General features: G+C 45.8%; 1 protein-coding gene across 1 annotated transcript in view; it reads right to left on the bottom strand.

The window, feature by feature from the left end:
• Window positions 1–18319, bottom strand: part of LOC119180518 (carbonic anhydrase 2) — a 113603-nt gene that overhangs the window by 16639 nt on the left and 78645 nt on the right. The window contains exon 2 of the mRNA XM_037431639.2: window positions 1948–1986. Coding sequence (XP_037287536.2) covers window positions 1948–1986 — 39 coding nt within the window. The remainder of the gene's footprint in view (window positions 1–1947; window positions 1987–18319) is intronic.

Genomic DNA, 18319 nt, shown 5'->3' with positions numbered 1-18319 from the left:
TTTTCCCCTAGCGGGAAATTCGCGAAACGTCTCTCTTTATTTAGCAGGCTTTCGTTTTGTTTCGGTGGAGGCGAAAATGCTATAGACCAGTGTGCATGCTCAGATTTTGGCGTACGTTAAAGAGGCCCAGGTGGTCGAGATTTCCGGAGCCCTCCACTACGGCGTCTCTCATAATCATATGATGGTTTTTGGTCGTTAAATCCCACACATTAATCATTCAGGCTTTCGTTCTGGCAAAACCGGTTGTTCCGGTCCCTGCCAGAACCGTATTAAAAGGGTAGCGCGCTGCACAGCAAAGTGAAAATGGAGGATTGTCGCGTATGTCAGAAAGGGATAAAGTGCAGCTCCGAGTCGTCCCATGCACTAAAGAAGTATACATCCCTCCAAAACTGTATGGATTGCGCCAATTAAATGACTGGAATCAATGCTGCACCGAGAAGTAATCGATTTCTCGGTGAAGTTGATGCACATCAGGAAAGAGAGAGAGAGCTGTAGAGAGCGAACAAATAGTCATCTTAAATTAATTTTATTTAGTTTTATCTTGTTTCTCTGTTCATGGCATTTAAAACAGTGTTTGTTTTGATGACTGAGGATGTTTGGAATGTAGTCATTTACTTCTGTAAACTCCATGATCTCGAAATGTGCCAAGATATCCAAGGAAGGAACGAGAGAGAAAGGAAAAGCAGGGATGTTAACCAGTCTAGAAGGACTGGCGTGCAGCTCAACACTGAGAAAAGGGATCGACGAGGAAGTTTTAAAGACGGAGATGTCTAAGCGTCGTATTCTTGTTAGTGCAGCCCATTCAAGGCAACAAACATTGCAGCTTCGAAAAACACAGAGGGCATAATTTTTACGTAGTTTCAAAGCGCAATGTTGCAGCTGACATAAACGCAGTTGCAAAAAAATGGGAGAGGAAAAAAAAAAAACCCTGTGCCGTCGGTGAAGCACGAACCCACCACATTGGAATTACTCGTGTGGCTGCGGGCCGCTCAAATGAAATGAGCCACTCGCACCCCCCCCCCCCCTTTATTGTTGAAGGTGAGTGATGTGCACTTGAGACTTCGTAGATTACTTTCTCCAAATATTCATGCATCACTGCCACTTCGTCTTCACAGCAGACACTGTTCAGCCTGACTCTTTTGTTTTACTACGTTTTTACTTTTAGAGGGCGGGGGAGACGACGCTGAGTTTAGGGCGCCACTTCAAATAACAGCCCCCCCCCCCCCCCACGACCAGGGGCGTAGGTAAAAATAAAAATGTTCTTTTTGGGGGGGGGGGGGGAGGGGGGTTACCTCCTTGAAATAGTTATTTTTTGTTCTGTATGCCATACAAAAAAATTCGGCGGGGGAGGGGGCACGGGCCAGTCTGCCACTGCCCCCCGCGCACACACCCGCGGAAGCGCATTTATAAATGTATCTCTGACATCTCACAGAGGGAATATCTTTGAACCCATGGCGCAGTTAGAGCCAGCGTTTTCGACAAGTGGTCTTGCTGTCAAAGCAGAAAACAAGGCCACTCGTAGAAACGTTAACTTCATCGCCAACCCGGGTTCGAGAATCTTCCAGCCTCCATCTTCTCCTGAATTCTGCCCTTTTAATTAAAAAAAAGCGAATATGTGCGCAAATATGAAAAAAAAAAACAACACAGGCATACGAAGAGACCAAATTCACTCACGGTAGTGCACGCACCAACGATATAATACCGTATTTACTCGATTGTAGCGCGACCATGATCGTTATATGAGGGGTGACTATTTGTTGCGTCCAAGGAGCAAAAAAAGGTTATTCGAGTACTAGACTGTAAAATGAGGGTCGACTTTAGACAGCATAATTCTGAAATTAAAAAAAAAACGAACTAGCGTTACATTTGAGTAAATGCGGCAGTCACGTCCTCAATTTTTTTGTTTTTTTTTGTCGTAATATGAAGCGCTGTTGTTTCTGTACTCACCGAATGGTCCACTGTAGCCCCATTTTGCATTGGCAGAACCTGCGCGAGAGAAGACAAAATATATATACATATTAGCAATACTAATATCCATCGTTTTATCGTTTTACGTGTCAAACTATACGATATGAATATGAGACCCTGTAGTGAAGCGTTGTGGGAATTCTGACCATCTGGTGTTTTTTTTTTTTTAACGGGCACTGACATCGCACAGCAGACGGGCGTCTAATACTTCGCCTCTGTCGTAACGTGACCGCCGTGGCCGGAATCGAACCCACGACCTTCGAGTCAGCAGCTTAGCACCATAACCACTGCTCCACCGCAGGTGGACAAAGATGCACATTAGTGCACGATCGACTATAGGCAAAACGCAGTGACAATAACTGCTCGAGTTCATCGTTTTGTTTTTATTGACACGATATATAGGGAGATGTTGGCGCACAAATATGGTGCCGGCTACTCCTTAGCCCTCGAGTGAAACTTGAACACGTATCTTGAAGTAAAACATACAAAGCAGTGCATGAAAAATAGAACACTCGGGCACAGATATGCAAAGATACACTAATACGCACATATCACAACAAAATGGTAAGAAAATGTTCGAAAGTCAAAGAATTAAGTCTCAGATAATGTTGCTCGTTAATATTCGGTCCAACCAGCACAAAATATTCGGTCCAACTAGCACAAGACAGCAGAGCACACGCCTAGTCCTTATGAAGATGTATTTGCTCGTGTGTACATAATAGTCGACATGATTCACTTCAGTACACACAAACGATGGGTGTAACGTGATACTGCACATAGTGAGTGCATGTGTTATACAAATAAAAATCGTTATTTTTTAGTACTTGTAAGAAACGTGTTAATGCTTTTAAAGCGTGCGACTGTAAAACTCCAGTTTGCCACGGGCCCAAAAGTTTCTTCATGCTAAATGGTCTGCGGTCTTAATGTGAACAGTTTCGATTTAAGACTGCGTCTCGGCGTGTCATGATGTGGAAAGTCTATGGGAAGGTGACATACGTCTTCATCTATAAATCCACATTCACATTCGGGAGTTTCAGCTCTGACAATTCTGTGCAAACAATGTTTTGTGTATGCGGTGGCTAGCCTCAATCGGTGAATTAGAGTTTCCATACTTCTATCTGTTTGTCAGCGTAATTTTGAATTCAATAAATGGATCGATGTGATATAAATCACAGCTCTTTGTACTTTGTTCAAACCAAGCAGTTTTGCTCATTCTGAAAGTTGTAGTCTTTATAATACTACGCAATTTATTTTTCGAAATTGGTAAAGAAACAATAACGACTTTACGATTCATCGCTTATAAGACTAGTGACAGGAAGAATGTCCAGCCCGTCAACAACAACGGCAACGATACATCAACGACAGCTACAACAACGACGACGACATGAAAGACAATGACAAGGAAATACGCAATCCACCCGTTAGTACAGTTTTACCAATACTGAATTAACGATTCTTCAAAAAAAATCAAATGTACAGCCTTTTATGGTTTCGATAAACCTTGTACATACATATACATGATACTAAGGAGATGCCAGGAAAAGGAAAAAAAAGGATGAAGGAACCAATGAAAGAACTACACCGCAAAGACATGTAGGCGGCTCGAATTACAATCGATCTTATATTCAAGAAACAACTTTTTTCTTTAGTATTACGAAGCACGAACTTGTCCGACAAGTCACCCTTACGAAGTATACAGGTGCTATGTTGGTCTCGATGGCAACATATAGGTGAACTGCACGGACATGGGGCAAGAAAGTGCGCTCGTCTGTCACCTTACTTTCTCGTCCCGTCTTCACGCAGCCCAGCATAGTCCACTCTCACTAATTATGCTTGCTTGCGCATTACTGAACCTCCGGTAGTTATTCTCTGGTTCCCCACTAATCATGCGGGTACACAATCATACCTGTGGGGCACAGCCTCGTGGGCAGCGGTCAGCGAATTCTTCTTCACAGCTTGGCCGAAACGGGTTGAGTGTCAGTGAAAGTTAAATAACAGAAACCTGAGTTATTAATTTGAGGTTCACGTTGAAAGCCGGGGTGCGCAAAAGCGGACACACGAGAAGTAAAGAAAACAGAAAGGCCCGCGTTTGAATTGTTCTGACTTTAGTGGATTAGGTGCGGGGAGCGGGAGGGGTTGAGGGAGTTAAAACCTCCAGAAATCTTCCAATTTTGAATGCGTACATTCACGCACACATACAAACGCACGCGCGAACATATATACATAACGTATGATTAAAATACGCCTGCCCTCTTACCCCTCCATTTTTTTTTGGGGGGGGGGGGGTGTACGCTACTGGTGATTTATTTTGTTGGATGGTTGTTCGCATGCCCCTTTATTTCAACAGCAAACTTCCGTTCAAACCAGGCAGGCCTTTACAGAACGGATAGCGCTAGCAACGCGTTCCCACTGAGGAAACAAAGCAACTTCATTGGTGTCGAACCATTTTCTGCGAATGTATACACAAAGCCGCCCGAATGGGCCAAGTTACAGAGGTAGAGGAATAATAAACAGACTGCCCATTTACGGACACGAGCGAGTCTATGGGGGCGTTTCTCGCGATGCTAAAACAAGCGAACGGACCGAGATCGGAGAGTATAACCGCGAACAGGAAGAGTTTGAAACGGTCGCGTATAACCTATACACCGCCCTGGGGCCGGATCAAAAATAAGCAGTCGCCTTCGAAACAAACATCGCCTTGCTCTCCTGATGACTGCTCAGCTGCGTATACTCTGGAGCACCCCGTCGGCTTTGGATTCGGCTTGCTACGAATACATACAGCGATATCAGCGGCCGATTGGAGCGTTCAAACCAGCGCCTCCCGTCCGCCTCGAAATAGCACCCGGACTGGCAAGCCCTGCATGCCGATGCCAGCCGGCCCGTCTAGCACGGTAAAGGGCGGGGGGGGGGGGGGGATTTTTGCGAGCTCGTACGATACTGGTCACGCTTTTTAATTTCGGAGCAGGCACGATTGCCACTGCCATAACATTTGCACCAAGTCGCCCACAGTAATATGTCATAGTAAATGTGAATCGTTGGGCGATACTGACCCCCGTATTCTAGAACCTCCCTTCACTCAACGCTTCACCTTCACTTACGAAAGCCAACGGGAGCGCCATCTCTAGGTACGGCAAGTCACTGCATATCCGCGATAGTCTGCTGAGATTCTTGAGTAACGCAGCGTCATTTTCAGCCGAGTGGTGGCGCAGTGCTCAACTCTGTCAAGTGGAGGGTGAAAGTCGAGTCAGGAGCGTTTGTGAATACGGTGGTAAAGCAACAGAACAGACAAATGCTTATCGGTAGAATAGGTAGTCGCACTTCTGTTAAATGCGAGCTGTCTCCCACTACGTCGACCTAAACGGCTGTTCCCTCAATCTTTTACCTCTTGTAATCAGGCTGGTAATTAGTGCGCTAAAATCAAAGCGTGGCGAAACACCGCAAACGGGTAATAACGTCATAATCGTGACTGCGGGGCACAGCCTCGTCGGCAGCGGTCAGCGAATTCTTCTTTACAGCTAGGCCGTAATGTGTTTGTGTCAGAGCAAAAGCTTTTTTTATTTTTTTCTTATTTAAGCCTAATGACTCATTTCAGCCGCAATTCTTCACAGCTGCTTTACGCGTGATGCACTTTATCACTCCGACTGAATAAATATACGTAAACCACTCAGACACCAGCCCAGTAGGCCACTTCCAGGGAAAAAAAAATAAAGCTACATAAATATGGCAGCAACGGACGTCTGCATTAAAAGATTGAAGCTGTAATAATGACACCTATAGTGGCTGATTATGTTCCAAATTACTAGATGAGATATCTAGGAGGATTCACATCTCGAGGGATCATAAGGGGGCTGTGGTGGCTTGATTGATATGCGGGGTTTAACGTCCCAAAACCACCGTATGGTTGTGAGAGACGCCGTAGTGGAGGGCTCCGGAAATTTCAACCACCCGGGGTTCTTTAACGTGCACCCAAATATGAGCACAAGGGACTACAGCATTTCCGCCTCCATCGGAAATGCAGCCGCCGCAGGCGGGATTCGATCCCGCGACCCGCGGGTCAGCAGACGAAAACCTTAGCCACTAGACCACCGCCGCGGGGTGGGGCCGTAGTGGAGACCGCAACAAAATGAATCGCACATTTGTAAACAGTCAATGGCGGGCCCTATAATATAGGTGCAAATCCGTCCTCTACGTTCCTCCTCGGAATGCGGCCTCCACGTTCGGCGATCGAGCCCTGCAACCTATGATCAGGGACGGGGCATTGTAGCCAGCCACTGAGTCACTATGGCGGATTGGATTGGATAAACTTTTATTTGAGTCACTATGGCGGGTCACGGCTAAAATAGGTAGTGAACCTTGAGAGTGATCGAATGGGGTGAGGGGATTAGGTATTATAGCCTCCATGTTGGGTTCGTTAAGCAGCTGCCTTTCCTTGCTGTAAAGACTAATTTCAGTCTTCTTTTGACAAAGATAGCGGATGTATTGCTTGAATTTGCTGCCTCTCAAGCAGCTCCACTCCGTCCGACGCCTGGTATAACATGTTCTAAATTTCTTGAGCCCTCCACCACAGCTTGTCTCACAATCATATCAGAGTTTTGTCACGTAAAACCTCGCGAATAATAATAATAATAATAATAATAATAATAATAATAATAATAATAATAATAATAATAATAATAATAATAATAATAATAATAATAATAATAATAATAATAATAATAATAATAATAATAATAATAATAATAATAATAATAATAATAATAATATCTGTCCTCCTGGTGTTCTTGACGGCGAGGAAAGAAATGATGGCGCACCTAAGTTAGTGAAAAATATGGTAAGGGGTTCTTCTCGAGGCTGTTCGACCGTCGTCTTGGCTTCGTTCGCTTCATCAATTGTACTGGCGCTGCAGGTTAATTGTCATGCCAAGCAGCGTCCATTTTCGTATGCTCAACGATCCGCGCCAGACGTCTAGCCGTCTCGCTCCCTTCCTGAGAATGGGCGTCATCAATTACGGACACAAGGAAAAATATAAATGTTTTTTTTTTTATCTTCGTGGTCGCGTTTCACTGTCTTCTCTAGTCGCTGTTAGCCATCTTAGTTCTCGCTTCTGGCTCGTATCGTAAGGTCGAGTATTTGGAACGAAGCTCCTGTTAAAGGTATAGCTTATACTTCGTACAGTTCATCTCACTTTTTCATCGGAACTAAATATTCTCTCATTGCAATCACGATCTGGATGACGATAATCTACCCTTGAGACGATTTCTTAGACGGAGGCCGTTCTCTGCTTGACACGGCATACAATTGTTCGGTTGCCGTCAGGGTGTCAGGGTACCTCACTCGCCAGCTATTCGGGTTAAAACAAATAAAATACTATAGAAATGGTCAGCAACGACAGAAATTAGTGCCTGACGCTGTGACTCTCCCGTCCATTTCTCACTCACTCACTTACTCACTCCCTCACTTGCACACACTAGTGAGAAATACAGCCACAAATTCGGCAATAGAATATACTCTACGACACGAATATTATCTCCCCGCCATATCAACACAAAACGGAAAGGAATAACTAATCTGCGGTGAATCAATTGCAGAATGGCCTGGTGCGCAAGTTAGGTGGCGGATTAAAAGAAGAGCTATGTGGCGACGCTTTTCCCCCGAAACGAATCTTCAAGGTTAAAACTTCCTCTGTTGCGCGTTGAGATGAAACGCGAAAAAAAAAATATATATCAATTCAACTCTTGCGTAATCTTACGCGTTGGCAAGCACGCCAATAGCGCATGCATACCCACATGCGCGCGCACATTGCGTGCCGGGACTCTGTTAATCTTGATTATGCCACACGGTGCGCAAGTGCAGACGTTGTAAGAGTGCGTATAGTCCCGACAATGCCAGACTGGAAGGAGGGGGTAATAAAGAGTGTTGAACACATTTACTATTACTTCTACCCCCTCGACACCCGCGTTCGTATATACTATTTTTTGCGGACATATAAATTAAAGACCGGCCCACAGATATACGGCGTGGAATTCCCAAACCGGAAAATCCGCAATACAGATATCGAGCGCGAAGGAGACGGCGCCAATAGGTGAATGGCGTGCCCTGCATGCATAATCGATGCCAAGGGCACTGGGGCGGTGACTTCGCACAGCCTCCCCTGCTGCTGCATTTGCGTTTTGGAATGAAGAAATAATAAGAAAGTAACACTCATTTAAGGAAAAAAAAAGCAAATCAAATGATGCGGGAGAGGAACAAAAGTGGCAATAGCTTTCCGCGATGTAATCCTCGACGGTGGTCAAGTTTCAGAAAGAGATCAGGATTCGTTTTGTGGTATACGCGAAATTTCATTGATTCGCGTTCGTGCACAAAACTCCGACTCGTGTTGCTACGTGGTCAAGATTTCACTGTGCAGTTTAATGTCACCCTATATGCATGACTTGGATGGGCACGAAAAAAAATCAAAACCATTTTACGGGGGCTCAAAGAACAGTGTTGCAACCGAGGAGGACTCTGCAGGAATGACTGTCTCTCCGTTAAAGATATTGCAACCCACTACGGTGATCATCCGAGAAATAGTCAAATTTCTTTTTTCTTTCAACATCTCTCGCATCTTTGGTGGGCGCGCACAAAAGCACGAAAAAGTGTGTACTAGATCCGTGCACCAAAGCATTATGGCGCTTTATGGCACTATGCTATGCATGAACGTTGAAGAGTAGGCTATATTTTAAATTTTCAAAAAATGTGGCAGCAAAATAGGGAACTGATTAGCACATCTGTGAAAGCGACTGTAGTAACTATATTAAAATATTGATTGATAACCGATCAAACGTAAGAAAGTCGCAACTGCCTCACAGAACAGAAGGCTTGCGGCACGTGTCATTGGGTGTTGTATACTCGAGGAGTGGTGCAGCGCAAATTGAAATGACGAAGACAACAAATTTTTTTTTGGTTTAACATTATTTATATCCTGGTTTTCTTGGAACAATTAAGTTATGAGCGCACTCTTGTCTGCGTAGTAGCTTGCCTTTCATTCCGTTTTGCTTTTTCATCACTCCTTACGCTCTTCAAGGTTCACTGTTTGCAGATCAAGGGTCTCGTTTTTGTGTTTTGCAGAGGACGTGGCAGTGTCAGCTAAACACTGCACCCAATCTGTTTTTCACGTTCTGAAGTATAAGAACCAACGACGGAGCGAGTGCGCACTTCGCGTACTAATTCATGCAGTATCGTCATGCATATAGGATGGATTTTATTTTGCTTTATCAATACGAAAGAGCGAGCGTTATTTTCCTATCTGCATGGTTGCCGCGCCAACGTTTAGCTCAACAGCGCTGTGGGTGGCTATGCTCCGAGCTTCTCGAATAGGCCAACCAAACAGGTCGTTGCCTTAAACAGGAAAAGAGCCGGAAACGTAGCCGTGATGACGCACGAGATCGAGACGAGACAAGTCGATAAAGCGCTCATCGCCTCACGTATAGGCTTCGCTACGCGTTATCGCTCGAAAGCGCGACCGGTCTTGTTGACTTGTTCTTCCATTGGTAAACAACATTGTGTACCGATGCCGGGGACGCTGCGAAGAGGCGATTGCATTTGCAGCGATGGCGCGACAGGCTGGCATATACGCAGTGTCTTCTTTGCTTGTTGAGTGCGTTCAGTGCACGGACACACGCAACGAGTCTTCACGAATGCTGGCGGAATACAGATTGCATACCGCTGTGTCTAAAGCCGGATGACGTACTGCGATCGGCAGGCTTTATTAGGAGTGCTATCACTGATTTGCTATAGTGTAAAAAGGTACCATCGTAAATAAGATCGCAGGCCGTGGTGTTTGGCCGCGGAATTTCCAAGGAAAACCATCGTAACTTCGAGAATAACAACGTAGAGTCAGCGAAGGCAACAGAAGTATCCGGATCATACTGCAATGCCGGTCCATAATCGAAACGTTATCTCACGTACGCAGAGTGGCTGGCTCGATTACGAGAGCAATGACTGCTTTGCAAGTAGTGTGAAGACATACAATCTAAAAAAGGTGGCGCGGGGCCGAGAAATGTTCAAGGATCATGACTTGGAGAATCACAACGGAGAACTTACAGAGGCGGCAACAACATCTAGACGTTAGAGCGACGTCAGGCTATGATCGCAATGTTATCTCACCTCTTTCTATAGCGCTGTGTGTATCTTAAGCCGCTGACAGGAGGATTCTCCTGTCTTTAAGAACAAGGTCCACGTGCGTTCTGTAAAGGTAGAACCACCGTGACGTCTTCCTTTCATTTCCGTGAAAAAAAAAACAAGAAAAACGATTGGTAGAGCTAACGTAGTAGGTATATCGACATGCGGCAGGATCCTAATTTTGTTATTATTATAAGCAGCATCACAGAATATATATAAGAGCAGTCGTGGCAATGAAGTTGATGTAATCACCATTGTAATCACGCTTAATCAGACTGCTTGACCAAAACATCGGCTGTAGATGTGCGTGTTATCTTAGCCACGCGTCAACTAAAGCAGGTTTGTGCCTGCGGTTATTTAAATACCATCGGATGTATAGAGAAACGTGTTTTAAACAGTATCGAGTTTAACATTAGGAAGAAAGAAAGGAAGAAAAAAGAAAACCTAGAAACATGGAGCAGCTTACTGGGTTGCTCGTATACGTTCCATCGTCAAGCACCGTGCAACATGGCCACATCGTAACTATTTGTTACAATACTCGCGTTTTTTCATCTCCGTTACCCAATTTACATATAGCACGTGCTTCAACCTATTTAGTTATGCCTGAGCCTCCTTCTGACAAATCTGTTGTCCCACGGGAATAGAAACATGTACACACATGCGTTGCAACAGTTGATAATTTTGACTGTCTGTGTCCGAAATGAGTCGGAAGCACTACTCTTCCTCGAGACTTTCTTCCCGGAAGTATGTGTGCTTTAGCGTTCGTACCTGACATCCTGTAGAGCGAGAGAGAGAGAGAGAAAAAGGTAAGGGAAAGACGGGGTTTAACCAGAAGGCTCCAGTTTGCTACCCTGTGCTTGGAAATGGGAAAAGGGGTGTAAAAGAGTGAACGAGAACAAGAGTTGGTGACTGTGGGAAAAAATAGGTAGTGACTGGGGCACTACCTATTAGCACTACCTACTATAGGTAGCATCGCTGCGCGCGAACAGTCACAGTTTGTCTCTAAGTCCGGTTGCTTACAGGAACCGCAGCAACGCCTTCAAATCAGCTCGTGATGCAGACCGGTTAGGTCAGGAACCCAGGATTTTGTTCTCTGTCAGGGGGTGGTTGTCCAGCTGTACTATGTCCGCGGCTGAGAGGGTCGCTCTTTCGCAGTTGAAGTGGGGGCAGTCACAGATAAGGTGCACGACTGTTTCGCTGCGCCCGCATATTTCACACAACGGGCTGTCAGCCATTCCAATAAGAAATAAATAGACATTTGAGATTGCCACTCTGAAGCCACAAACGGGCCAGCAAGGTAATGTCACGTCGCGATAGGCAGAGTGGGAGACGTAGCTGGAGCTCAGGGTCCAAAGTACGTAGCCGTACTCTTGTGAAAGTCGATGAATGTCATAAGTATAACGCTAGACGACGGGCTAGCCTACGAAGTTCTTTTGCTGCGTTGGATCTTGAGAGGGGAATGGCGACACCGTTCACATCGTCATGGGCGGATCGGGCAGCTGCGTCCACTTGGTCATTGCCCTAAATGCCACGATGACTAGGCAGCCACTAGAATATCAATTTGTGCCACTTTTAAGTTATTTCGTGGTGGACTTGCCTGATTTCCGGTATGCGATCTGCTCATGAGAGCCATGACGTAAAGTGGATGGTAGACTTTGGAGGGCTGATTTGCTAACGCTAAAGATGGCCCACAAATTAGGTGTCTGCTATAGTAAAGTGAAGAGCGACACGGAGGTTACTATTTTAGCTGCTGTAGTTGAGGTTGCATAAAGCCTTTTTAGTTGTATTGTAATGGATCTTGCTGCATTTATTACAGCGGCGGTTGAGCTTGTCGCCATAACTCAGTCATTAGCGTAAATATATGGGCGTGAGGACTGTACGCCTCATGTAAATACAGTAGTGCGGCCTGTTTAAGTGCAACGGATGACATTCTTGATTTTTTCATAACACATGGTACACTGAGGCGCACCTCAACCTTTAAGCTCTCAACACGAGTGTAAACAAAAGCACGAAGGAGAAACAAAGAAGATATATAGCAGGGACACCAAGAAACAATAAGAATATGCTGTCGTCGTAACTTAGACGCCTTTCCTCAGGGACAGCAGCTGTCACCTCTCTTACGACGCCCATGTGGAACTGCTCAATCGTCGGCGCTCGAAACAAAAGGATGTCACCGTAAGCGATGGTTAGAAAACTTTTCCGACGCGCCCGGCACGAGTCAAGTTTTGTTTGTCGTGTGCGTCGTCTGCGACAGCTTCCGTGCGCCCCAGCGCTGTCGCGTACGATTGACACCATACCACGAAGAATGAGAAACAGATTGTAACTAGACGAAGGACTGCGAAGAAACTGCAGCGAGAGACATCAGTCGCTTGTGAGGCTGTATTCGTGGAAATTCATTGCTGTGTAACAGCATGAGGGCAACGGTAGCACTGACAGTAGGACGAGTTGGTGTGGTTTCATAGTTGAGGACCGCGCAAAAGCACGAGACACGAAAACACAAAGACGGTGCCCGTCCCTGTGTTTTCGTCGTTGTTGTGTCTCATGTTCTTGCGCCGTTCTTAACTAGAAGTACAACAGCGGAATACTCTATTTAGGTGCGGACGGTAAACAAAAGAAAAAAAAAACTTTTGCCATGAAAGCAAGGAAAGGAGAGTTGGCAGATCCCACGTACAGTGGGAATCGATTGCATACGAAGCACGAATAAGGGAGGTTGATATGTCACTTCAAAATCTGCACAACGTTACGAGGCGGACGGACACAGTTTGAAAATTACTGCTCTGTTGCATATTTTGTTGTATTGAGACATACAATATAGCCAATAGCTTGAACTTTATGTGAACTATGAGTAAGCGCGTTGCAGCCTGTTTTCCTCGTGTGTTTGTTCGAGTCGGCAAATCCCTGGAGTGTACAGTTATGTTGTATTTGTTCGTTTCGTTTTGACCTGCATATCTGCGGATTTAGGCTTTATATATATTGAAACTAAAAATCACGGGCATCAGCAATGAGGCCAACCAGCCTTACACGCATAATAACAAGCATCAAAGCAGACACATTGAATTACCGGTAAATGACAACCTCTGCGCGTAGCAGAAGCAAGCATTCTGCTAGCATATATCGCAATGGCGCTTGTGATTGTTTCAAAGCTTTGCCGTTTCGTAATCTCGCAGTATTACGTATAGCATACCACCACGGAACAGCATCGTGTGACCGCCATTACCACGAAATTGTGCAGCGAGCGAGCTTCGCATGAATCCGTACACACACGATTTCAAGATGGGAATGTAATCGAACGTGCCTATCTCCCCATGGGTCCACCGCACGTGCACGCGATTCGTGAAACATTCTTCGCGAGCACGCTTTTGCATGTACGCTTTAGCGATTCATAGCTCATGACTTATGAACACCCCCAATCCTTGCAACCTGCCTATTTGCCTTTTCATCCGTATGGTCAATAGCAGTGGATGATTGCATTCAAAGAAGAACAAAGATGCTGAGCAAATATAGACGTTACACTCATCATCGGCAATCAATACTGCCGCGCCCATTTACTCCGAAGACTCATAGGGGGGTCTTGGAATGCAAGGTGTACTTTGACCAGGCGGTGACATGCAATACAAGGCGTTCAAAGAAAGAAAGAAAGAAAGAAAGAAAGAAAGAAAGAAAGAAAGAAAGAAAGAAAGAAAGAAAGAAAGAAAGAAAGAAAGAAAGAAAGAAAGAAAGAAAGAAAGAAAGAAAGAAAGAAAGAAAGAAAGAAAGAAAGCCTCATCGTTTGCGGAGTCGAGTAGCTTACGGAGTCGAGCAGCTATCCCCAAAAATCATGGGTTCCTTCAGTAGGAAAGGGAGTTCGAGGGTGAAGCCAGGAACTACCAAGATGATGATTTACGATAGCTGTGTGTGAAGACGCAGCAATCATACTCTGAGCTAGCACTCATTTTTTTATTTGTTCATGCTGGGGCAGATAGATGTGAGCGAGATATATCAATGCCAAAATGGTTTACGTCGAATGGCAAGAAAGCATCTGGTTAGATGGCCGGGGTTGCGTGCCCACGGTTTCAACCTCGACGTGCAGTAAGTTTTCCAAGGTACTACATAGATGACGTTCGATATCGGTCATTACGGGCCACTTGCGCAGGCCGATTTGCTCTTAAGCATGCCATAGTGACGAGGACGCGACGAGAGGTAAGTTGTAAACACAGTCATGCGAACGGGCATCGAGATGCGTGCTTCGGTTTAAACGTCGCAAATAGTTGTGCACGCCCCCCTCCCCTCCCAATGGTCCCATCGCCTTGTCCAGCATAAGCGCAGCTTCGGGAGGCGGCATTGCGTGCGCCGATGCGGCCTTCGAGTTGGAGGCAGTGGCAGGCAGTCGAATGCGTAGGTATGGAGTAAGTGCATCTCTTCGCAGAGACAAGGGAAATAAGCGTGTCTGTGCATGTATGTTCAAGGTGGCCTTGGGAGTCGAGCTGACTACTTTGCAATGTATGTAGACGTCAGACTCCGGAGTTTTGCAGACACCCAGTGCCACCTGTCGGAGCAGCTTCGGGTAGTGCAAAGCCCGACTTTCTTGCACAGTTTGCTGCGCAACCAGTTGCAGCTATAGCGCGAGCGCAACAACCACTGAGCTAAATATTAGGCACCTTTGAGCATTCAAAACTGATAAAAAGATATACGAATTTCTCTCCGCTGGTTGTCACCGAACCGTGCTTGCTTATTCACTTGCCAGAACGACGGTGAAAACAAGAGCAGACGCAACAGCTCCGCGCTCTACGAAGAAGGACCTCTATCAACGCTACTATTGCATTGTGAATTTCCATGGAGGTGAATGACTTCCGTTTTGCCTTTTTTCCGTAGCTGTCACGAAGCACAACGGCGAGAACGCTTAATACGGGCCGTTGCGAACGTGTTGGGTAAACGAATTACTCGCGTTCTCCATAGCCGGTCGCATATGAGAAACTGCGATAATGTAGGCCTCCTGTCATTGTTATGAGTAGCCTTGACGGAGAACTAGGTCTAGTGGCTAAGGTACTCGGCTGCTGACACGCAGGTCGCGGGATCGAATCCCGGCTGCGGCGGCTGCGTTGCCGATGGAGGCGGAAATGTTGTAGGCCCGCGTGCTCAGATTTGGGTGCACGTTAAAGAACCCCAGGTGGTCGAAATTTCCGGAGCCCTCCACTACGGCGTCTCTCATAATCATATGGTGGTTTTGGGACGTTAAACCCCACAAATCAATCAACTTCGGTTATGCAACTCAACCGAGCCTCTTACCGCGGTGCGCGTCAGGCAACAGCTGTAGACGTGACGCGCACGGCAAACGTCGCACATGCAGCGACCGCCGATAATCTCTATAGTTACCACCGTGGGCAGCATTCTCACACGTAGGCTTTGAATGTTGTAAGTTCCGTATTTAACTAGCAAATGCGAACACGCGCATTATACAGGTAAATCGCAAAATGTTGGACGTGACCACAAGCAGGTTTTTTTCTTGTCATTGGTCTCTGCGAATGCCGGTGCAATTTCGGAAACATTGGTTTTTGTCTTTCGTTGTGAACCGAGATATAGGACACGCATGTATTCTCATTTGCAGTATATACGAATGGAAGACAACCGTCAACAGAACATTCTAGGATGCGTAATAAAAAGTTCAACGCACCGAAAGCGAGAGAAGGATGGAGAATGCAGCTGCAAAAGGGAAAATCACCGAGGCCATTCGTGTCGCATAAAGCGAGCTTGGTTCCACTGATCGTTTAAGATACGTACTAGTGCATGCACTTCATCGCTTTGGCAACATGTGTATTCCTATTTTACGCGTTTGGGCGTTGCAGAACGCACGTGCTTGCTTCGAACTCGACGTCATGCGATGCTCGCTTGCACTTAAACTGCGAATTGCAGCAAGCCTAAATAACTGAAACATCTTTTGCATTGTATACGCCGTTCACTTTGATGAGCTTCCTACTTTTCCGCAGAAGCGAGCTGTGAGATTGACGGAAGAAGCCTGCCTCGTCCTTGGTTTTCAGCAAACCGTGCATCAACGCCAACGAAAAAGAAGCGTCTATGCACGTTCATTTGCGAACGGCTCTCTTCGCACTACCCAGTTATGGCCAGCGCGGCGATGAGGGCGCTAGTGGCGGCGTTTTTCGCAGCGCCGCCTGGGCAGTCTGATGTCTATAGTGTACGCGGACAGCCGTAGCATGAGTACAAAGCATAAAACTTACAGTTTAAAGCAGCATAAAGCTTTACAGCTTTGTCAGCGTGTCCTTTTTTATATTCACTATACAAGCAGACACGCGTGATGGCATGTCAAAGCAGTACATAGTGTCTATCATGCTGATGATATCATGAACAGATGGATGTTAATGATATCACGCACATGTACAGTGAGAATACAGTTACAGTATCGTGTATTTTACAGCGAGAAAAAGATGTTGCTGAGACAAAATGTTTTTAGGTACGAATTGTTCTAAACGTTCCTAATATGCTTTTCATCCGCAATAAACACTATCTAAAACTCATTGTATATAAAAGAAAGCTTAACATTACACTGTACAGAAAAGCATGGAATTCGTGAAATGCATTTTTGGCCTGCATCATTATGCCACAATCCACTGAAACGCACACGGTGGCGTTTTCGAGTGAAGCACTACGATGAACTAGTCAAGCACATGGTAACAAAAGCAAGAAGAGAGAGATAGACATCGTTCACGTTTTATACTTGAGTCGGCATTTGCTTTGACGAATAATAAATACGACGCTGCAGCGATGCATTTATGGCGAAGAAGAACAAAGAGACCAGAGGGTGCATTCAAGCACTCGGCGCGCTATAGTCGACATCACCACGTCGATACGTCTTTGCACAAAACTGATAGTAATAAAGCTCACTATACAATAACCTTGAGATCGCGATCTGTCATGTCCTTCCGGAGTAAGCCTCGTTCGCGTATCGAGCATACATTCGAAACAAAACGAACTCGTACACCTACCTCCCCCCTCCATTCCCGCCACCCCACCATTGAACAAAGCAATAAAGTTGACAGAGAACACAACCATGTGCTTATGTACAGGTAGGTATCAAAGGACGCGACGGGTGTGTGTACTTGCCGAATGTGTGTGTGTACATGCGCGTTCGTGCGTGAGCGATAGACAAAAGACAAGAAAAGAAGATAGACGACTAAGCGTCGTCGTCACGACAGCGTACCGGCTGTTCCCTCTTCTGTTCTGTATTGTTTGTTTTTTATATTTCTTTTCGTTTCCTTGTTTTCGTTCGTTTCTCTTTTATGTTCGCTACTGCACGACGACGAAGACCTTTGTGCAAGCGGAACAAACGAGCGGGCGTAGTGGCCCCGCCCAGGAAATGTCGAGCACTAAACGACACATTCGCAGCCGCTTTCTGTGTGCCTCTTTGATTCATGTCTCTTCTCTTACTCCCCCTCTATCTCTATATCGTTCTGTGCAGTATACGCTCGCGTGCAAGTTTTGGATGGAACGAGATGGGAAAGACGTCAGAGATGGAGTGAGAAAGAGTGAAAAAGAAAGGGAATCAGATGAATAGGGGAGAGAGAGAGAAGGAGATAGGGGGAGAGAGAGTAGCAGTATAGTTTAACATTGCAGTAGTTTAGTAGTCCTGTTGCGAATGGTCGTTCAACTCAAGGTGCATGTGCACCCACCGTTTCGCATGCACGTTGAGCAAAGAAAACTAGGTGAAAGGGCGGCCGGTGGTCGCCGCCTCAAGTTCATTAGGGGAGGCTCTGTACGACAACACGAGGCATCGAAACACGGGCCCCTTCGAAAACAAAGTGGTTTACTCTTCGGAGAAACCGAGTTTTGCGTCATCAGTTGGAAAAAGACTCGTTTAAAGTTGGCCGAAAGAGAGCAAAGAGGAGACACTGTTCGGCTTTCTTTGCTTCGCATGCTGTACAGTTGATGGGGGGGGGGGGGGGGGGGAATCGGCGCGAACAAATGATCACACTCGGGCAAGAGACAAAAAAGACACTAGCACTTTATTTCGTTCACTATTTTTTTCCTCTTTGTGTGTCTTTTCATTCACGCTAATTACCCAAATCGACTGCGAGAGCAAAAAAAAAAAAAAAAACGCAAGCAGAGCGTCAGAAGTAGATTTGTTTTTTGGGCAGGCACAGACGTCCTCAACGAAGTCTGCTTTGGAACCTGATTGCACTTTTGGCTAAAAAATGCGCGC

Source organism: Rhipicephalus microplus, chromosome 3 (genome assembly GCF_043290135.1).
Source record: "Rhipicephalus microplus isolate Deutch F79 chromosome 3, USDA_Rmic, whole genome shotgun sequence".
Classification (NCBI taxonomy): domain Eukaryota; kingdom Metazoa; phylum Arthropoda; class Arachnida; order Ixodida; family Ixodidae; genus Rhipicephalus; species Rhipicephalus microplus.
Note: the sequence above shows the minus strand (reverse complement) of the source record. Positions and strands in the feature narration are given on the sequence as shown.